Below are 23161 nucleotides of genomic sequence, written 5' to 3'. Positions count from 1 at the left end.
TGTAATGGTGAGGGCTCGACGCTTCTTTTGGGTGCTCGAAGTCTTCGACGGGGTCCGTGCCCATTACATGCGGAGTTACAAGCCCTGATGTGGGCTATGGAATCGCTGCGGGCGGCTGGGTATGATTGTCAAACCTTTGAGACGGATTGTGCAGAATTAATAGCGACGGTGCAGTTGCCCGAGGATTGGCCGGCCTTCCCAAACTTGCTGGACGAATTCTCCTTGCTCTGATCCTCCTTCCCCTCCTTCTCTTTGAATAGGATATCCCGTGATGTCAACGTCAGAGCAGATTGCCTTGCCCGGTCTTCAAGATTTTTACTTTTTGAAACTTCTTTTGTGAACTCTTATCCTCCTGTTTGGGCTATCAATCGTGGAGTGATTTTCTAGTTATTTAATATTTGGTTGAAAACAAAAAAAATAAAAAAATAAATATTTTTGAAATTATTTAATAAAATTAGCTAACAGGTTATATTTATTGTTTCAGAAATATTAAGAAATAATAACAAAATATTTAAAACAATTATAAAACTTAATTTTATTTGATACGTAAAACAAAAATGATATTTTTTTCTTTTCTTTTCGATTCCATTATTTACGTTGAAACTCGGTTCATGATTCTTTTATTCAATAAACATTAATATTGTCTCACCAAATCTTCATACTGACGGAAAATTAAAGAAACTAGCTAGATAGCAAGAAAAACTGAAAAGAAATCAGGCACATGTAACCTAATAAACAACAAAGATTCATCTCTTGCCTACGTAACTAACTCTGTCTGATAGACAGAGATTATTCTCGCAGTTGCCTTTGTTTCAATCAGCTCAGAATCAAGCGAAAAGCCTTCCTGATGACGAACAAAATCAGCACACTACAAACCACTGACGGATACTGAAGACATCCAAATCGGTGAAAACCAAAGGTATCATGAAATAACATATCAAAGAAGCAATAGAAACATAGAGCAACTCTTTCCCCAATCCTTCTTGAGCTTCCGGTTGTTTTGGCATGAACTAGGACATATCAAAATTGCTCCATAGAACTTCACCTTGCGGCCGTCTCGATATATTTTTGCCCTGTAGACGTCTCTTAATGGTCCTAACAATCTCCGCTACAAGAGAAGTATCATTGCTGCAAATGCAAGTAAAGTGACAGTAAACTAAACCAATCAGAACCAAAACTTTTCCAAATCTTCGTCTACATGTACTTAGAAGTAAATCGTTACCTGTAATCTTCTGAGGTGAAACCAGTGTCTGTGCAGATGAAATTCACATTTCTCATCCAATGCTCAGCAAATGGATGATCCCTTATGCCCTGAATCTTCAAAGTTTCCAGAAAAGACTCCCCAAATCGTCCGTTAAACAAATTCACGTCGTCGGTCGAAACCCTATAGAAGACAGGGATCAACACCAGTTTCCCTTCCCTACGTCGGTCATAGATCCTCACCGCTTCGTGCAAGCACAACTCTGACGCTGCGTACCTGCCTGAGAAGATCACTAGTGCAACCTTTGAGTTATCGATCGCTCTGAAAATGTGTTCCATGCCTCTTCCTCTTCGCTCGTCACTGTCTATGAAAACGTTGAACCCTTCGTCCCTTAAGGCTCTTGCCACATTCCTAATGAATCCGTCGCTTACTAGCGGTCGTGCTTGCATCGCCATTGTATTTATAAGGGATTTCTCAACTTTTCCCCAAAATAGTACTACGAACAGTCAAATTTATATAACAGTTATTTTGAAATTGATTTAAAGACACTGCTGTTTTCGAAACGATTTATTTGTCAAACTACTCTGTTCCAAGAAAATACACTATTTTCAAAAATGGTAATCTTATATAACAAGAAAGATTTTTCTCAACTTCTGCTTAGAGCATAACATCTGGCTTATTATCTAACTGACACATGTCCTCTATTATTCTTAAAGGCCATTGTTTTTACATTTTCATATTGAGCCTAACAAAATAATACCAATTACAGTCCCAACAAATATAATTGACAGCCCTTACACCCATCAAGAGGTTACGAACCAAACGCTATCGAATTCACCTGTACTCACCTTCTCACAACCATCTCCGATGTACCTTCACAAAAATCTCCTAATCCTTGGGTTTCTTTGGTTTAATTCTCCTACTCCACCACCAAATTCTAAATCATATTCAGTTTAATGTCTGTGTCAAGATCCCAAACACCTATTTGAAGTTCTGAACTGTATGTAACATTAATCCTGTCCAAAATCGTTTTCAAATTGTTTGGAATCAAATTTAAAATTTAAAAAGGGGTTTAGATATACACTACCAATTAGAATCATATGAACCATTATTATGATTATGTTATTTGTATTACTTATTACAATCTTTAAGGTAATTAAAGAATTCCATTGAAGTATATCCTTCATTTTCATCTTTACATTTACCACCCAATTATAACGTAATCAAAATAATACCAAACACCTATGATTTTATGGTCATTAACATTTCATTCCAATCCCAGATTACTCTCCCTCAACCATTGCATTAAGTTTTCTCCTTAAATAACAACCTTTGATGACACTCACCTTCTCTCTCTCACACCATGGGTAAACCTAACACAATACTCTACTCTTGATTCAACCTCCAACAAGACACACAACACTGGTATCAATAGGATTGTTGTTTGGGTCATCCATATTTGGGAAGTTCGAGACTTTCGAAGAAACAATATCTTACTTATTGTTCCTGGTAAAAATATATCCTTCCTGATAAAAATGTATATTATCTCCATTATTGTTCCTCTTGACCCCTGATTTACCTCCATTTTAACACATTCATTTCGCTTTTGTTTCAGGATTGTGCTATACAAGCTTCAGTCATTCCTAATCGTGTGCCTAAGTTTCAAGATCAATTGGTTAAAGGCTAGTTGTACAACATTAATGATTTCGATGTTGTTGCATCCTCCAACCGTTATTTTCGCACCAACCACAAGTGGAGAATTGTTTTCACAGAGAAAACGTCTTTGGAGACTGTTAAAAAATGACAATGCTCTATTGGTTTTGATTATTTTAGGTTCTCTACTTTTTCAGATTTGCTTGATATGGTAGACAAGGGTGAGGAGCTTCCAGATAAAAACCTATTTTGCATTGTTCGTATTTCTGGTCTCTTAGCTTCCACTTTGTTCTTCAGTATATGATTTATATCTACATTTACCCACTCACCAGATGTTGTTGGCCAAATATCCTCGTCTCGAACATTTGAAAACAAAGATCAGAACCACCCTTCAAATACAACTTCCAATTAATACTGACTTGCATTTTAGAAAGGTATTGGTTTTGTTTTTTTTTTTTTTTTCAGATTCGTTCTACTGTTTGTAAGTCTGTAACTGTGCAACATTTTTGGTGTTTGTTGTAGTGGTGACGACGTATACATATGCGCCATACATTTCACATCGTTTCGTATATCTGACACATGTATTCATTTGTTGTTTGGACCTAATTAAATTAAATTATTTGTAGTTTGGACATTAGTAACTACATACCCACAAAACCAAAAAAAAAAAAAATTCCTACATTTCCTTCTTATATAGATATTTTCAGTTTTGCACAAAAATAAATATATAAATATATATATACATAAATATAGGTGAAACCAAAGGACGTGCCGGAGAGATGTCTCTCTCTCTGGGCGACTTTTTTCGCGATCGTTCTCAACCGTTTCTGATCTTTCGATTATCGATCTTGTCTCCGTTTAGGAGTAATTTTACGACCGTTAATTCCTTCTCCTTTGTGTTAGGGATCCACTGCGGTGGTTTCTTTCTGTCGATTTCAATTAACCGTCAACGGAAACCGCCATGGAACGCTTATAAATCCCCTTCTTTCCCTCCTTATTTTTCATCAATCACTCATCCTTTTCCCCTAATCAACACGATTCTATACAGTATGAGCGATAATCTTCGAAAGTCTGTCAAGACTTGGATTTGGGCATTGAAGATGCCCCAATCACTCTCCCCTCTGAATTTCTCAATCGGGCAATTGCTGTGAATCGCCACACATTGGTCGTCACTCCGGTTAATCCAAGGGAGCAAAATCTGCGTGCTTTGATTCGTCAAATGCCAAGAGTTTGGGGACTGGCAGAGGAATGTGTCGGACGAATCCTGGAAGGCGGACGTGTACAATTCCGTTTCCAATCGGAGGATTCACTTAATCTTGTTCTGCGTCGAGGAACATGGTCCTTCAATGATTGGATGGTCACAACTCACCGGTGGTATCCGAACATCTCCGACAACAACATGAAAATCATTCCCTTTTGGGTTCAAATCCAAGGTATTCCGACACTATGCTTAACTAACGCTATGGCTAGATGGGTAGGCAATAAGTTAGGCTATGTATCTGAAGTTGATTATGATGAGAACGTAAACCAGACTGGGGCTGTTGGTGTTAGAATAGACTGGAACGTAGATGACCCGTTGCGTTTTCAAAAGAACATATGCTTTATTGCTGAAGAGAATACTATCATTAAGTTTCGTTATGAAAGACTCCGAAACTTTTGTACCAAATGTGGCTCTCTTAAGCATGATGCCAAAGAATGTGCACTTGGTTTTGAGGATCCTGGCTCCAACCAATCTGATAATGACAATGATGAGGATGGAGATGATAACAACGATGGAGACAAGAACATGTCTGAAGCGAATACCCTCCCATCAATGGACCCAGCGAGCCTGATCCCGGGGTTACAACGACCAACACCAGCAACTGATGCAGTTCAACGTTATGTCCCACACCCGGTTCTAAACAATGATCTACCGTGTCTGTTTGAAGACAAGGATCTGACAGTGGAAAGGTTAACCTATCTCAAGGCCAAAGCAGCCAGGAAAAACACTGCGACAACTAAACAAAGCCTCTATGGTGTAGAGAAACAGAGGAATGCATCTACTGACCAGGGCTTCTTGAAGCGGAAGAGGGTGGAGTTTGAGATCACTTTTAACAATGCAGAAGCGGCGGACGAGTTGATGGTCCTGAATCAACTCCGACAGAAGAATCAACGTACGATCTCCATTGGCTCTTGTTCGGTTAAGAATTGATTCGACGGAGGTGCGGGGGGCCCGGTACCCCCAATAGATCCAATATGAAGATCATCTCATGGAATTGTCAAGGTGTTGGTCCACAATTAACTCAATCTCGTTTAAAAAACTATGTATTACTACTAAGTGCGATGTTCTTTTCCTTTCTGAAACTCTAAACCAGTGTGATGTAATAACTAAACTTAAGTCTGATCTAGGATTTGCAAACGTTATTGTACAGCACCCTCAAGGTAGGAGTGGTGGCTTAGCTCTGTTTTGGAATGACAATGTGTCTCTCTCCTTGATTTCTAAGGATGAAAGACTCATTGATGTTTCAATAACCTATAATAAAGTTGTGTTTTATTTGTGTTGTGTGTATGGACACCCCATTTCAAGTGAAAGATATGAACTATGGGATCGTTTAGAGACTCTCTCTCACACTCGTAACAACCCTTGGGTACTCATAGGCGATTTTAATGAAATTACCTCAAACAAAGATAAGCTAGGCGGATCTTTGCGAGATGAATGGGCCTTTAGAGATTTTCGACATATGATTTCTGTTTGTGATTTACAAGATATTCGATCTAAAGGGAACCCATTCTCATGGGTTGGAGAAAGACATTCGCATACCATTCAGTTCTGTCTTGATCGAGCCATGTTTAATTCGGCTGGTGCTGCGAGTTTTCCCAATGCGGAACTACACTTTCTAGAGTTTGCAGGTTCTGACCACAAACCTATAATGCTAGACCTCAAAGATCTCACACGACATAAAAAGTGGTCTTTCCAGTTTGACAAACGGCTTCTAGATATCCCACAGTTCCAGGACACAGTTAAAGAAGGTTGGCTCTCTAGCTCAGTTTCAAACGACCTACCAATCAATCAACGTATTAGGAACTGCAGACAAGCCATGGCAAACCTGAAACGTACGAACCAGTTAAATTCAGAGCAACGAATAGTGGATATACAAGCTAAACTAAATTATGCAATGGAAAGTCTCATTCCTGACATACGAAGGACAATCCCAATTCTTCAAGATGAGCTATCCAAGGCTTACAATGATGAAGAAAAACATTGGCAGCAACTGAGCAGAAACCAATGGATGACTTCAGGTGATCGTAACACTAGCTTTTTCCATGCTTGTGCGAAATCACGTTTCGCTCGAAATTGGATAACCTCTATTAAGGATGATCAAGGACTTATTCACCAAGGAGACAAAGAGATAGGCGACCATGCTGAACTTTTTTTCAAAAACATCTATTCTACATCAGGCCACCACGTCTCTCCCTCTGTTTTTGCGGATTTCACACCAAAAGTTACTAATGAAGCGAATGAATCTCTAACTAAAGACTTTACAAATGAAGAAATCTACTCCGCTATTTGCCCGATTGGAGATGATAGAGCACCAGGCCCAGATGGATTAACAGCGAGATTTTACAAGAGTTGTTGGGAAACAGTTGGTCCCCAGGTCATCCAAGAAGTCAAAAATTTCTTTGAAACAGCTCATATGAAACCAAGTATCAATCATACCAATATTTGCATGATTCCAAAGATTGAAAATCCACAAACACTGACTGATTATAGACCAATAGCACTCTGCAATGTTCTTTATAAAATAGTCTCCAAGTGTTTAGTCCAACGACTAAAACCACATCTAAATAATATAGTATCAGACTCACAGGCAGCTTTCATACCGGGTCGCCTAATCCAAGATAACGTAATGATCGCTCAAGAGCTTATGCATGCTCTGAAGGTCCGAAAACAAGTCTCTCAAAGTTACATGGCTGTGAAGACTGATGTTAGTAAAGCATACGACCAGATTGAATGGAACTTCATTGAAACAACTCTGAAGGACTTTGGGCTCTGCGACGAGTGGATCAGGTTGATCATGGCAGTAGTAACATCAGTCAATTACTCTGTTTTAGTTAATGGGGCATCATATGGCTATATTACACCAACAAGAGGGATTAGACAAGGGGATCCTTTATCCCCCTATCTATTCATCCTCTGTTCAGATATATTGAGTCACTTGATTAAATCTAGAGAGCAGGAAGGTGATATACGAGGGATTCGTATTGGTAATGGAGCTCCAAGCGTTACACATCTACAGTTTGCAGACGATTGCTTATTCTTCTGTAAAGCCAATAAGAAAAATTGCCAAGCTTTGAAGGATGTCTTTGATGTCTATGAATACTATTCAGGTCAGAAAATAAACACTTCAAAATCTATGATCACATTTGGAAGCAGAGTTTTTGGGACTACACAAGCTCGTTTAAAATCATTACTGAACATACCAAACCATGGGGGAGGGGGAAAATACTTGGGATTACCAGAACAGTTTGGACGTAAGAAAAAAGAAATGTTTAGTTACATTGTTGATAGAGTTAAGAAACGAACTAGTGGATGGACTGCGAAGACATTATCTCCTGCTGGCAAAGAAGTTATGCTCAAACCAGTAGCATTATCCATGCCTATATATGCTATGTCCTGTTTTAAAATACCAGTAGGAATAACGTCGGAAATAGAGTCACTACTGATGAACTACTGGTGGGAAAGATCTTCACACAATTGTGGTATTCCATGGATAGCTTGGAAGAAACTTAAGATATCCAAGGTGGAAGGAGGTTTAGGGTTTAAGGACTTGGCCAAATTCAACGATGCATTACTCGCAAAACAAGCATGGAGACTGATACAATATCCAAACTCTTTGTTTGCTCGAATCATGAAAAATCGATATTACAGAGATGACACAATTCTCGATGCAAAATGCCGGAAAAATCAATCTTACGGCTGGTCATCAATCCTTATTGGTTTGGATCTTATTAAGAAAGGGAGTCGGTATATTGTCGGAGATGGCTCTTCTATAAGACTCGATATCGACAATGTCATTGATGATAACCCACCGAGACCATTTAAAATGCTCATACCTCAGGATGATTTAACTCTCCAGAGTCTAATCTCTACATCAGAACTTTTTCGAACGTGGAATGAGGAAAAGCTATTAGCATTGATACCAGTAACAGAGCATAGTTCAATACGTCGTATCCATTTATCTCAGGTACATATACACGATAAACTCATCTGGAACTATTCCCAATCAGGCGAATACACTGTCAAAACAGGTTATTGGTTTACAACCCATTACCCTTTTGATCCTGGAGATGTACCTGATCGACCGTATGGCTCTGTGGATTTAAAAAACAAAATCTGGAAACTGAACATAATACCAAAGATCAAACATTTCTTATGGCGCACGATATCACGTACTCTACCAGTCAACACACGCTTACGAACAAAAAGAGTGAACATTGACTCAAGATGTCCAAGATGTAATCAATGTGATGAAACATATCATCATGTTTTATTCTCCTGTCCTTTTGCAGTAATGGTGTGGCGTTTATCAGCCTCAACAATAATAGACATCAATCAGCGACCATTATCGGTAAAAGAGATCACTTCTGAAATAGTATCTAAATCATCACAGCTAACAGATACTTTTACTTCATTATTGCCATTTAATCTACTATGGCGTATCTGGAAAGCAAGAAACAACCAAGTGTTCAACAACTACCGGGAGAGTGCGACAAAGACAGTTCTAATGGCTAAATCAGACACAAATGACTGGATCAAAAATCATCGACCAAAGCAGTCATCGGATGCAAGCACAAACAATCTTATGAAGTGGAAACCGCCGGTATTTTCGTCAATTAAATGTAATTTTGATGCAAGCTTTGATAATAACACTAAACGGGGATCAAGCGGCTTTGATAATAACACTAAACGGGAATCATAATGGAGAGCCCCTTGTTTGGGGTGTGACGAAACTAGCCTACGCAGTCTCAGCTCTGGAAGCAGAATCAAAAAGTCTTTTGATAGCTCTACAACATGCCTGGGTTCGAGGGTATCATACACTTACTTTTGAAGGTGACTGTGAAGTATTAATCAAACTGGTGAATGGACAAATATCGAATGCAACTTGAAGGAATATACTACAAGATATAAAGCTATGGACATCAAGATTCCGACAAGTTTCTTTTAGCTTTACAAAAAGAGAATGTAATAGTGTAGCAAATGCTCTAGCAAAGTATGGATGTACTGATATGTCATATTATGTTAACTCTGTTGAAAAGCCAATTTGGCTTCTGCAATCACTATGTAATGACATTTGCTAAATCAATATAATTATCTTTTGAGGAAAAAAAAAATATATATATATATATATATATATATAGCAAAATATATATTTCAGATTTTTATCGTTATGAAGATGCATCAAACAAATGATCGATTTATCTGCTATTCTTATCAAGTGAAAATGGTTTATGATCATTTTTTGTTTCTTATTTGCTTGTGTTCTTCGTAATTTCTCACTAATCTGTTTTAAATATGAGCATGATTATGAGACCAATGACGGGGGTTCTGATTCGATAGTATTTTTTTCATAATTGATTGTATGTATTTAAATATATTTGGATCTATGTAGAGTTGCTCTTTTTATTATTACTTATACCAATTAAGTGGCTCATAAGTATCTGGTAAATAATTGTGTTATGTTTTTTCCTTAGTTTATCCAGCTGAAAGTTAAAAGATGTAGTTAATAAATACAAAAGATAAAACAATGAATGAAGAAACTCTGTTAAAAAACATATGTAATTTTTGATGGATTTTCTCTTCACTACATAAGGAAGTGGATCACTTATTTGGAGACACTACTACTGGAGCTACAAAATTATGAAGAAAAAAAAACTGAGGAAACTTAAATTAGACAGAAATTTAAATTGCCAAAATTTCAAGAAATAAATTAGCAAATTATAATGTGTGAGAATAAATTAAGGTAATCAAATTATGAAAAAGGGGGAAAACAGACAAATATTAAGAGATATATTAGGAAAAAATATTGATGTGTTTTGTGGGAAACTTAAAATATACCAGAGAGAAAAACTGCAGAAAATGGGGGTTTTATTTGGGTTATAGGGTGTTTGATTAAAGAACAATAGTGTATGTGATTTTTATTAGAGATGGTTCTCAACTGGGGAAAATGGTGTTAACATCAAAGAGACCTGCGTTTTTGACTTATTTGAAGGAAATAAGGAGAGTAAGAAAACATTTTCCTTTGTATCCTATATAGTTGATTTCTAGATAAACTAATGTTAAAATAAGCACACAATTTTTCTGTTCAGCTACATTTTTTTTGTATATGTAAACAACTATATTTTCCTCAGTCTTGATGCTATGAATTAATATTAATTTTATGTTAATCTTTTATTATTATAATATAAATTTGTGTCAAGTATTTAATATGATTTTTGGAGTGACGACACAAAAATTTTAAAAACCTGCAAATATTTAAGAAAAAAGTAAGCAACATTGCATAAGTATCGACTGTATTGAACAAGAGAAAGAAGATGACATGTGCACAAACTTGAAGTAGATTTGTATAAATTACAAGCCTGAACAAGTTGTTAGCAGTGATTTAAGACGATAAATCTTATTTTACTATATCCTTTTGTTAATTTTAATTGATGATTAAAGTTGTCGCATAAAAATTAAGATATTATATAATTTTTTTTTTCCTAAATTAAAGTATTATTAATTATCTATTATTTAAAATATACTCTCTAGATAAAAATCTGCATAATACAAATGATGATAAAATACATAAAATTAATTATGTATTAAAATTTAGAAACATCAAATAAATTTTGTATGAGATAATGAATAAGAAATAACTACTTAATTACTTCAACTAAAATTTTTTACCGAGATGTCCTATTTATTTTATTTTGTGTCAAAACATGAAGAACACATATTAAATATTTGTTTAAGAAATATTTGAACATTAAATTTTTAAAATTATATAAAAAAATTAATAAAACTATAAATAAAATATATCTCGCGCATTGCGCGAGCCTACTTCTAGTTTTAAATAAACGTTAGTTACAAATTTCCAAATGAATAATCATTATTAACAAACACATGTTTCAAAACTAGTCATACTCTGGTTGAAGAAAATACACCATTTTCGATATATTTTAATTGAAAGCAAAATTTCTAAACAACTTTCAAATTTTTATCGTATTTTTGTTTTTTAATTTAACCATAACCATACAAAAGATGATTGACTATAGAAATATTGATATAGAAATCCTGTAATTTATTTAATATGCTCTTAGTTCAGACAGCAAACAGAGTGTACTCCTGATAGAACATGTGAAATGCATTTACAGCTTCAAGAACTTGGCTCGTGAGACTGATTCTGCCTCTTATGTCTTTTGGAAATCGCATCTAGTTCACTCAACCATGACGATATACTCTTTCCATCTAACTGTAATAGCTCCTCAAAATCTGTCTCACTTGGATCAGACTGATCTTGGTCTCAGCATCCCTCACTCGGTTAAAAGACAAGTAGAAAATTTATTTCGTAAGGATTGATAATGTAAAGTAACAACAGACTAATCAATACAATAAAAAATGAAGTGTTTCTCTTCGGAGCTTGACATCTCAGATTTTGTATCGAAGTACAGACTGACACATCAATTAAAATGAATATCCAATCAAATTATAACAATTAATACAGGTAAGCTTTTTTTTTTCTTTATGTGGACAAAGCAAATCGATAGGGCTTTGTGGAACACTGCGTTTAATCCATTGCTAAATTTATGTTTTTTTTTCGTCGCCATGATACTAACATGCGACCGACTCTCTCGACCAATCTGAGCAGATCCCAGGGTGATGTTGGCCCCATCCCAGAGTTTCTGCAGGAGGTTTTTGTTAATACGTATGTGTGCTAGAGTCATAGTTTTGTATGATTCACGAATGTATGTGCGTGCATAAAGTAAATTAGACACAAGGGATTTGGTAACGGGGTTCGGTTAACCTATATCCCCGGGATCTAGTCCAGAAACCATTCACTAGAAAAGTCCGCAACCTACAATTGCTATATAGCATCCACCACTCTTTTCTAGAATTACAATAAAAGAAGAACTACTACTCATTGTCTTTTCCGACAAGTATAGATCTTCAACAAAACCATCAAAAGATCTCTCTATCTTCTTGATGGGGCAACGTCACACACATGTGTGCCTCTCTCGATAAACCCTAGATGCGCAACATTTTCTTTTCCCAATTGCGTTCTATTTATGTTCTTCAAGAACCCTACGCTCCTCATGCTTGGGCTTCCCTTTGATAACAAGGCCCATGTCACTTCTCTTATGACCTCGAAGCCCACATGGCCTTTTTCTCTCTGCAACCACTCTTCAACACTAGTTTCTTGTGTCACAAGAGACGTTTGTCTTACACATACCCATCTGTTATATTCTGTATCAACTCTTGTGTCACACACTTCCTCTGTTGCCGTCTGCATCAACATAGCTCGAGTCTAACAACCAGTTACAACTACGCCTTCAGTTTTCAACTATGTGATAAGTTCCCTTAATTGATAAATAAAGATGAAGATCGAACAAGAAGGAGAAGAGAAGGAGAAGGAGAAGAGAAGTGTATTCGGGAATTGGAGAAGGAGAAGAGAAGCTGATGATTTGTTCAATGTGTTAATAAAGATCTCGACTTTGTTAACTCGATCCTTTATCATCTTAATTGCTATTCCGTTTGGTGTTATTGACGCGATTGGATCATCTGAAGTATGGTGGATGCGATCGTTCCCGGAGACATGGCTTGATTGTACTAACTTCGAAACCTGGATTCACTCAGAAGCTCTTTGACCAGTGGCTTTCTCTTCCTGAAGCTCATCGACAGGTATCTGAGCTCTGTTTCTGCGTCAGGAAAGGTCCAAAGGTTATGACTTTAAATAATCTCTCTGCTGATGTTTTCCTCAGGTTCTGAATGATCAGACATTTGCCATAATGGTTCTAATGGCTCTCTTCACAACCTTCATCACCACACTAGTCGTAATGGGAGTCTATACAAACCAGCAAGAAGAGCCAAAAAAAAAAAGGAGAATACAAAAACAGGACGGTAGAACGAGATAACACAAACACGCAGACGCTATTCTAATGGTTCACAAAGTCCACAAAAACGGAATGCCGTTTTGGAACCGAAAAGGAGTCAATGCAGACGCAGACCAAGTGGTCGTGTTAATCAAGGTTTGTGTAAAGTTCAAATCTTTTGATAGTGTTAATTATGCATCAGTGAGAGTTACAATGATATGCTTATGTTCTGCTTAATAGTGTTAATAACAAAATAAACATCACGGTTAAACCAAAAAAAAAAAAAAGGCTTCATGTACAGTTTTTTTTAATTTTTTTTTCCATTTTTACTATGAAGAGCTATCTGAGAAGTACCAGGATATGGTGTTTCTTAAGCTTGACTGCAACCAAGACAACAAGGTAGGCTGAGTCTCTCTCAATCACTCATGCTGTAAAGTATTAGGATCATCCTCCATTTTAATCCTGGTGAGTCTTCTTTACTTACTTACTTGGTTAATGCAAGTCAGTCTGATTTTTATTTGGCGTTAATACAAAAACATTAAACATACACTGTAACTTAAGCATTGGTTCCAGCCAAAACCCGACAACTCATTGTTAGTTGTTGAGAATATATGGTGTATTTCCTTGCACTTTTTTCTTATGGTAAATAAAATGTGAACGTAGTAGCATTGCCTGATTCAAATCAAGTGAAGTGTTTTGAGACTTTATGTGATGTCTACGCTTAAGCTTAGGGAATCATATGGACATCAATAGTGATGCTGCAAGAAAGAGTCTTAACCTCATTGAATTTCTTCTTGAGTAGATCGATTAATCAATTTCGTACTTCAGTTTGGCAGTGTTATTTTGTAACATTTACTCGTCTCCGTAATTTTTGTTGTTTAGTTATGGTGTAAAATGAATGCGTGTGTTTATTTCAATCTAAATCAAGTTTTGTGGACACTTTACCACATGTAAACTTTATTTCTCTTAAACTTGATTGTTTTCCTTCTTCTGATTCATTAGCATCCTTTTGTCTTTCATTTTAATTTGGCTCTTTTCCTAAGATCTTTAAACGTTTGCCACCATTTATGATTTGAACAACTATGTTGATGGTCATATGAAATTATTTCTTCAGTACAAATAACATTTTAAACGGTGACTGCTTAAGGGTCAAGACTAATGTGCTCCTTCTCTGGCAGGTCTGGTCCGACCATCCAACAATGGTTGCAGAGCAACTGCAGGTAACTGCATTATCAACAAAAAAATGATCAAACACGAAACTGTTGGATCAAGCAAGACTGGTTCTATGTCCTAACCATTAATTCCAGCTAATATAGGCACTGCCTATTCAATTTAGGAAATCTCAATTGTGTGCTCCAGATTCAATCTTTTGTATAGAGTTATGTCTTATTACAGACTTTTGTTTTTTGCTTATTTGTGTAGCAAAAGTAAACATCAGTTTTGATATCTAACAATATCTTACATGATAATATATATATATATATATATACATATATATATATATAATTCGGTAGAAGAATATAAAGAGTTAATTTTATTGATTATAATTGGGTAAAGGAATGTAAGGGTGGTACTCCTTTGTGTGCTTGAGAAAATTTTCAAATTAAACTCTAAAGTAAGTTTTAATTATTTTAATAAGGTAAATGCAATCTAACCAGTGCAATCTAATTTTATTTATTTCAAGATAAACACCATATAAAATTAACCAGAAAAAAACAAAAAAAAAAATATAACAAAAAACAATCCCATGGCGCGGGTACTATCTTAGTATGAATAATAGTATATCAAAGGTTTTTTGCTAATTTGAGTTGGAAGATATGGATAGTTTCCAATTTCAAGGGTACTAGTTGAGACGGAGACTAATCTTAATTGGGACTGCTTTCATAACCATCTCAAAGATGATTTGACATTTAGAGAGGGAAGACAGATAAACAATTCATCATAAGAAAAACGTTTGTATCATAAGTGATTATTCTATTATTACGTTTCCATATTACCTACCTATATGAGTTAGTACATATTTGTTACCTGTTATATGATCAGTACATATTTGTTACCTGTAATATGATCGGTTTGTGGTTCATTTATGGTTAGATGGTGGGTTTTTTTTTTTGACTATTTTAAACCATGTGCGTTTATATAACACTTGCCTAATAATGTGAAAGATTTTTTAGACCTAATATGTTTTTCCGTTTCACACGACATGTTAATGTCAAGATTGTGAGACCATGAAAGATCTCCAGCCAACTCATGCTCTGCAACTGCATGCAAGCTCTCTGTTTTACGTTGACGTCAAAACCCTAGACAAAATTCGCCATGTAATTTTTGTTCTCATACGATAGACATTTTATTGCTTTCAAGTTTTATATAAAAATCATATTCATTGAGATATTATTAACAATATACTATAAGAATTTCAAGATCAGTGTACGTACTTAATTAACGAAAAAGAGAAAGAAAATTAAAATAAGAGACCATTATACTTTGATGGTGAAAATATATTGATTAATCAGTACATATCAGAAACATTCATACACCCTTAGTTCTAGTAAGAATCTAAACCGACTTAGCAAAGCCAATTCTCACAATTGGTAGTTTCTCGTAGTCATACACCGTATGAAAGGCTCGTATGAATGGCATCCCAAGTATCCTACGCAACCAAACCACAATCAGTCAGAAGATTTTTTATTTGTTTAAAACCAAAAATTTTGATTAAAAAAAAAAAAACTTACCAGAAATTATTCTTGTATCCCTTGAATCTACTTGTGCAGACATTTTTTGTAACCTTACGTATATACTGAGAACAGAGAAACCATAGTAAAGAAATCAGAGAAAAGAAACTAAAGGCATCATTAGTGGTAATTTCTTTTAGGGGTACTCTTAATAAAAAATTAAAAAATAATAATAAAGAGAGACAACAGTTGAGGAACGTTATTTCCCAGAATAACCAGAGAATCGTTTCTCTTGCCACATGTCAATCTATTACTAGTCAAATTTTTTTTTTAGATTTTTAATTTAAATATATAATAATATTAAAATAAAACTAATTAAAATACATTATATAGAAAAACCAGGTGGCGTTTCTCTGATGCTGAAGGTCTAAACGGAGGAAAAGAAAATATTCGTTCAATCAACTTACATCAAGTGGACTGACTGAGTAACTCCTTCCTTCTATTGTAAAGGTTACATCAGGCAGGTTCTCATAATTTGAGCAATTTGGTGCTGCATCGATTCTCCTATTAATGTCCTTGATCATATCCTGTATTAAATTACGTCAACAGAATTAACAAATATCGATCGTGAGACACTTAATAAAAAAAAAACTCTTTCAAAATTAGTTTTTTTTTTGTTTTACCGGTGGACCAAGAATGTTCGTAGTTCCAGAGTCAACAAACACATGGCAGCCTGTAGAGCATTTATAAGTGTCTATGGTTCCGACGAATATGTTGTTCATTTGGAAGAAGTGTCCGACCTCGTCCACGGTGACATAAACGTGCTCTCCCGTATAATGAGCTGGGTTTGTGCCTCCGAACATTATCTCTCCTCCTGCTCCAGCGTCATTAGACCTCCCATACCATATGGAGAAAATTTTCTTTTCAATCTTGTCTTGTTGCATCATCGAATCCCAGACAGGAGTAGTTTCTGTCGTAGAAATTTGAAGACTCCCAAGTCCCAATATCCCATCAAAGGATGAGTTTCGAAGTGGGTCACCTTCCGGAGAAAAACGAGCCTCTGTAAATTACTGATCAGCTATTGTAATTCCACCAACATCGACACTGTCAATGCTTAGAAAGCCTGTGAGAGAACCTGTCCCGTACTCGAGGGTTACATTTGTTCCTAGTATATATACACAATTTGTTAGGTCAAGAGATTTTTCACTATAATATATGGTTATATTTATAAACAAACTAAAAAGCAGATTTGAGAATTTACCATTTGGTTTGTAAGTGCTTGATTTTTGCGACTTGTAAAGATTGTGAGGCTTCTTGCCCTTCCAATTTCCAGATGGTACCCAAAGATCGCTGCTTCCGGTATCAAACACGACTGTGAAACGTTACCCCGGTGTACCAATTGTTATTTCTCCGTAAAAGATATCTTCGTCAGAAGTTATCATCCCCACTCCGTTTTTGTTGAATGAAGTATTATTACCCATAGTCAAACCGATTCTGACTATCCCTTGCACTGAAAAATTAAAGAGAGTTAGGTGTAAAAAAGTGTATCAACAAAATGGAATATAGTATGTAAAGATCTAACAACACTATAGTGTGAAGAATTAACTACTTTATAAAAAAAGGATCTAGCTAATTAATGACCTGCGTATGACTGGAGGAGGAAGAGACAGAAAGATGCAATAAGGACTCTTTTAAATTTTAAGCTATTCATCTCTCGTTTGTTTTTTCTTTTTAATTTTTCTTTTAATTTTTGCTGTCTGTTTAAGTTCAACTCAATGCATCTTATTATATAGAACTAGTTGGAAGGAGAGAGAACTCTGAGTAGTTGAGAGCATTAAACACTCATAGGCCTTTCATATTTACGTTCCTCTTTTGTTAAGAAAATAAACCCAAATGTTCTTCTATTCTTTTTGAAATGGAGTTATTGTTCACATGCTTATTGCATTATCTAACTATGTGAACACAAGCATTAAAAAATTAGGGAATGATAGTATAAAAAGATGATACATATTTACTACTTGCTTTGTGTCGGCTATAGACACAAAGTTGTTGGTAATAATAATAATAAAAATAACAGCTACGGTTTTAAAAGTTGTTGGTAAACAATTAGATTTTAACAGTTAAAGTTTCTACAGTCTAAGCATCTACAGCCAAATTCTCTACAGCTAAAATTTTAAAGTCAAAATTTTTACAGCCAAAAGCAACAGCCGTTACCAATCAGGCCATTAACTAGTGATAACGCGGACTTTTCAAGTTTTTTCTTTTGCTTTTATCGCTAAGAAAAATATTTAAATATCTGTATTTGCAGGACTGTTTTTTTTTTCCGAATGTAAGAAACTCATAAGATCGGATAAAGGCTGAAGCCGTATTTATCCATGAATATGCACTGTAGCTTAACAAAGTTTTATGTACTATGAATCAATTAATATGCACGAGAGCTTATACATAATGAAACTTGTGCATATCATATGGCCTGAGGATTTCACTTAGTAAGTAAAGCTTCTTATAGCCAATACGGATCCAGTAAATCTTTTTGTGTGTGTGCGTGTGATATGTTACCAACTTACAGCCAAGGCATTATTTGTATTTTTGTTTGATCCCTTTGTTATTTATTGAGCTTTTGTTTGTTTGTTTGTTTTTTTTTTTTGAAAAGTAAAAATAAATTGAAAAATAACTTTTGTTTGTTTTTGCTACCAGATAACTTAGGTTTCAGTCTTTCAGAATCTTTGTAAAAAATCGTTCGTAGCTAAATAATACTACTAAATCAAGGAACAATAATTTTTTTTAAACAACAATAAGGTTAAAATTCTTGATAACATGACTATGTTTAATTTTTTACAATGTTTTTTTATTTTAAGCAAGAGTAACAAAAGTATGTTTTTAAAGAAAACAAAGAAATTTGAACCAAAAAAAAACAAGGGTGAGTTACTAGAATATTACATAAAAGCTTCCTTTTTACAAAAGTAACACACAATTGTTGGTAATTACTAGAATAAACTTTGTATCCATACTATACTTGAAACTAGTGTTGAGAAAAAAACGTAATTACGGCTAATGTCATTAGTGAAAAAAAAAATATTGGGAACTGGGAGAAAGTCTACCGATTCTTTGATGGTACATTTATATAGGTGGCTGAATAAATGTGTACGTCAGATATTTTTGGTACACTTAGTTGTAGTCTTGGTACACTTATCGGTCAACGTAGATAGTACACTTAGTTGTAGTGTTGGTACACTTATCGATGGACGTATATGTGTATCAAAAACTAAGTGTACCAAAAATATATGACGTACACTTTCAACAGTCAATATGACCCAAAAGATATTTATGGTAGACTAATGGCCTGTTGCGACAGATTTATGCGACAGACCTCATCCTTTACAGATATTTTTGGTATACTTTGTTTGTTTTTCTCAATAGTTTTCGTAGTGTATTGGTAGACTTCTAGTCTGTGGTAGATTTAGTAGGCATTTTTGACAGCTGTAAAGTCTTACCAGAATAATACGAATTTGTTTGAGCTGGCAAAGACAGTCTAGCGTTGCGATAGACTTATTGGGGATAGATCTAAACACGTTTGCTGTTCTTCCGATTAATGGTGTTCATGTAATAAAGTTTGTAGCAGATTCATCAATCGTGTTCTGTTTATCGGCCGGAGCAAACGTCTTTTTCCTACTCAGTTTCGGAAATCTTTTCTCTAGGTTCATACATGGAAGAGCAAGATATCGTTTCGGAAATCTATATAACTCATTTTTTATAGGTTTTTAATTTAGAAATCAGATGTTGAGATGAAAATCTATAATAGTTGAGTAAAAACCCCACAAGTGAAACCAAAAAAATAGACATAAGTCGTGAAAAAATAAAGTGAGGCAGGGAAAATTAGGGTTTTCAGTCGTATGTTAGAGGTAGAAGACGAGGATATTCTGGTAATTTTGGGTTCATTAAACCTAAAATCGAACGTGTACGTACATATAAACGTGTACGTACATATGAACGCATACGAGAGTATACGTGGACAACTATGTCCAACTGGAAATACGAAAAAATGCAAAAGTTCAACTATGAATATGAGAGTACAACTGGACAACTATGTATAATTGTGTGTATACTAAATAAAAAGACTAAGAAGATCTCCCTGAAATTTTCCCAGCGCAAGAAAAAAAATTATTCCCAGAAAGAAAAATTATTCCCAGAAAGAAAATAAAAACTAGATCTACAACTTTGTTCTTCAAAGAAAAAGTGAACAGTGAACCCACAGAATAAGTCTACCTCTGATAATTTTCTTTCTTTTGTCATGATTTTAGTCAAAGAAGATGAATTAAATTAAAAAGTGAATCAATCTCATGTTTTTTGCCAACCCAAATTTAAGAGAATCAAAAAATCAGAAATCAATCCTTGAAGATTTTTGTGTTCCCTATCTCTTGAAAATCAAAGACAATTTTAAATGTAAATGGCATTATCTGTAATAAAACACAGAATTCAGGTATAGAAGTAATTTGCAAACTTTTATGTGTTATTTGAGTAAGTCGAAAATCTCAACGTGTTAGTCTAGTAATAAACCCACTTTTATGTAATATTCTAGGTAATTTCCCAAAAAACAAAGAGCAAGAAACTTTAAATATATCCCACTATTAGCTTGATGAGCTGGAATCAGATACCAACAGCCCAAAATATTGAATGAAATTTATTTAATGAATGCCACGATTTAATTCCGAATTGAAAATTAGTGTATACAGGAGAGAGAGAGAGTGTGTGTGAAGAAGTCGACCAAATGTGGAAGAAAATGAACAACAAGAAAAAGGTCGTAAGGAAAAAAAAAGTCCAGCTGGCTACACTGTTGGTGTTGGTGTTTCTCGACAGCTTTGGACCCTCTTTTTTGGGTCGCGCACCACGTAGCACGTTTCCGAACCGTGACCAATCAAGGCCTCACGTGATTCAATTATTACACCCTGCCTTCATATTATAAGGTATTATGTTGATTTGTATGTCCAATAAGATTGTTCTTATCAGCTAACTTAATTTATATGTTAACATATTAATTACATCGCTAATTAAATTGTTATCGATAAAGCCGAACCCACAAAATGTGACAATTTTTGCCGTCCACGATTCCTCTGTTTGATCGCGGCAGCTCCACCGTCCTCATCTTCATCTCATCAGTCCACCAACCCGTATCATCTAATTTCACAACACAAACAATTTTTCCGTCGTACCTACCGACCGTTGTAATCACCATCACCACTGACATATATCATCGCCACACGGCCCACACCACCAACAGAACCATCACCACCACCAACAGAATCATCACCACCAATAGAATCGTCACCACCATCACCGAGATTCACACTATCGCTCGTTGGTTAATGAAATATGCTACAAAAGTAGCCAGAGCTTCATTCACATGAGTTCCACACTTCTTCTTAGTCAGAGATGATGACCATGGTCGTTGTTGTTTATCCTAATAGTCTCGTCGCTTTCCGACATTAGTTGACAGAGCGAGAGAAGAAGTAAAGAAAAATATAAAGAGAAGTTTGTTAGAAGTATAAAGTAAATTCCTTTACTCGGATACTAGAAAAATCTGTCAGAAGTCTCACTTAATTAATGAGTCGTCTGGGTATAGATTGTGATAATACTCTATATATAATCTTTTTGAACAAAAGTTTTTTTTGTTTTTAACTTATTCTTATCCTCTTTTTTAGCTGATATCAATGTGGACTCTCCTTCAACTATTGATGAGAATTCTCAGATTACAACTCTCATCTGTGAGACATTTAAAATCATTATCAAACCTCATTTTCTTATTTGACATTACGTTTTATGCTTTTGTCTGATTTTTATCCTCTTTTGTAGCTGATATCAATGTGGACGCTCCTCGACCCATTGTTGAGAATTCTCATAATAGAACTCTCATTTGTGAGACATTTAAATCATTGTCACACCTGATTTTCTTATTTTGACATTCTCTTTTGAATTTTTGTCTCGTTTTTTCTCCTTTTTTGCAGCTGATATCGATGAGAGGGAAACCGTCTAAAACCAGCCTGATCCGACTGAGACAGATCAGGTGGATGATATTGCTTTGAGTGCAACCCTTGTTTGTGAGACTACATAACCATTGTTGAACATGTTTTAGCTTTTAAATCGTATATTGGTTGGTGTTTTGGATCGTCTAATTTTCCTCTTTTAATTTGCAGCTGATATCATAGTGAATTCTTCTGCACCGGTAATATTGCTCTGAATGCAACCTCTGTCTGTGAGTTAACATAATCATTGTTGAACACGTCATGGCTTTTAAACCATTTTCTGATTTTTTGTTGATTTGATTAATGTTCCGCATTTACAACTGATAACATAGTGAATACATGATATTAAGAACAAGAAAATTGAGAATCCTCTGAATGCAACCCACAGTATAAAAAAAGGGTAAAAACTAAAAACATATTCTACAATATTTTCGAATTTTTTTAAAAAAATTAAAAAAAATTGATTAAGCCAAGAAAATGTGGATTATACTTTCCATTAAGGGTAGCATAGTATTGTTAAAATTAAATTAATAATGAGAGATTCTTTTCGAAAATCATTAAACCGGCATGGTGGCCTTGATCTCTCAACTTACGTTCGCACAAGCCATATTTTTCTTTTCTTCACGGTTAACTAAAAAAAAAACCTAACAAAAAAACCATAATTAAGCTTAAAGATACATGGTATTAACTATTAAGAACAAGAAAATTGGAAAGAGACACCATTAGACTTTTGACTTATATTGTGTTTTTGTTCTTCATTCAGATTTGAGCTGACGGTATTTACACTCAAATTTAATCCAGTTGTCAAAAGCTTTCCAATTTTTGTGTTCATCTCTTAACATCATAGGAATGACATACAAGATGAATTTTAATATAATATATGAATCAATTATGTGAAAACCATTTTTTGGAGTGGTTTTTATTGATTTTACCATTTTTGGAATAGTTTGTGGATTTTACCACTTTTTAAGTTACAAGAATTTGATTAAACATGTGTTTTATTTATTATGTTTGGGTTTAGTCGGTTCTATTTGTTCTTAGAATTTAGTATTTAATATTAAGTACGTATTGTATTTTGGAAAAACTGAAAATACGTATTTTTCTTCTTCTCAAAAGTGGTAAAATCCATAAACTTTTCAAAAAATGGTTTATCCAAAATATTTTTTCAAAAAGTGGCATTTTTAACAAGTATCCGTATAATATATAGTATTGGTGGTCTATCACAACTTTTGATTCCCTCAAGGTAAATCACAATAAGAATATCTGAAAGGCTTTTTCCACAGTTCTAGTTGAAAAATTAGTAGGATAAACAAAATTAAATTGGAACAAAATATGTTTACGTAACACCTTGAGAAGCCATAACAGCTTCATTCTTATGACATGGGGAAACCGAAGGAATGACATAATATATCTTCCCTTGTCCAAAAACCTCCCAAAACCCTCACTCCATCCAATTGTCTCAAATTCGGTTCTTGGAAATAGAACCGGGTTTTGTTTATGATAAC

The 23161-nt window shown here is 34.9% G+C and overlaps 2 protein-coding genes and 2 long non-coding RNA genes across 4 annotated transcripts; 1 reads left to right on the top strand and 3 right to left on the bottom strand.

Annotated features, from left to right (window-relative positions):
- Positions 869-1656, bottom strand: LOC104733469 (protein PHLOEM PROTEIN 2-LIKE A5). Its single transcript, XM_010453049.1, is given in 3 exon segments — positions 869-901; positions 903-1128; positions 1223-1656. Coding segments are annotated over 3 exon segments (693 nt in total).
- Positions 15442-16700, bottom strand: LOC104731556 (aspartic proteinase oryzasin-1-like). Its single transcript, XM_010450977.2, has 4 exons — positions 16320-16700; positions 16104-16223; positions 15697-15761; positions 15442-15614 (listed from the first exon to the last, which is right to left on the bottom strand). Exons 1-4 carry the CDS (start codon positions 16581-16583, stop codon positions 15521-15523), a joined length of 543 nt encoding a protein of 180 aa, XP_010449279.1. The 5' UTR covers positions 16584-16700; the 3' UTR covers positions 15442-15520.
- On the bottom strand, positions 16897-17383 carry LOC109128174. The gene is made up of 2 exons (XR_002034624.1): positions 17278-17383; positions 16897-17146 (listed from the first exon to the last, which is right to left on the bottom strand). It is a non-coding gene; the product is annotated as an uncharacterized LOC109128174 (long non-coding RNA).
- Positions 20588-21713, top strand: LOC104731555. Its single transcript, XR_002034625.1, has 4 exons — positions 20588-21183; positions 21336-21398; positions 21487-21549; positions 21639-21713. It is a non-coding gene; the product is annotated as an uncharacterized LOC104731555 (long non-coding RNA).

Source organism: Camelina sativa, chromosome 12 (genome assembly GCF_000633955.1).
Source record: "Camelina sativa cultivar DH55 chromosome 12, Cs, whole genome shotgun sequence".
Classification (NCBI taxonomy): Eukaryota; Viridiplantae; Streptophyta; class Magnoliopsida; order Brassicales; family Brassicaceae; genus Camelina; species Camelina sativa.
The sequence above is the reverse complement of the archived record's forward strand: the minus strand, read 5'-3'. Positions and strand labels throughout refer to the sequence as shown.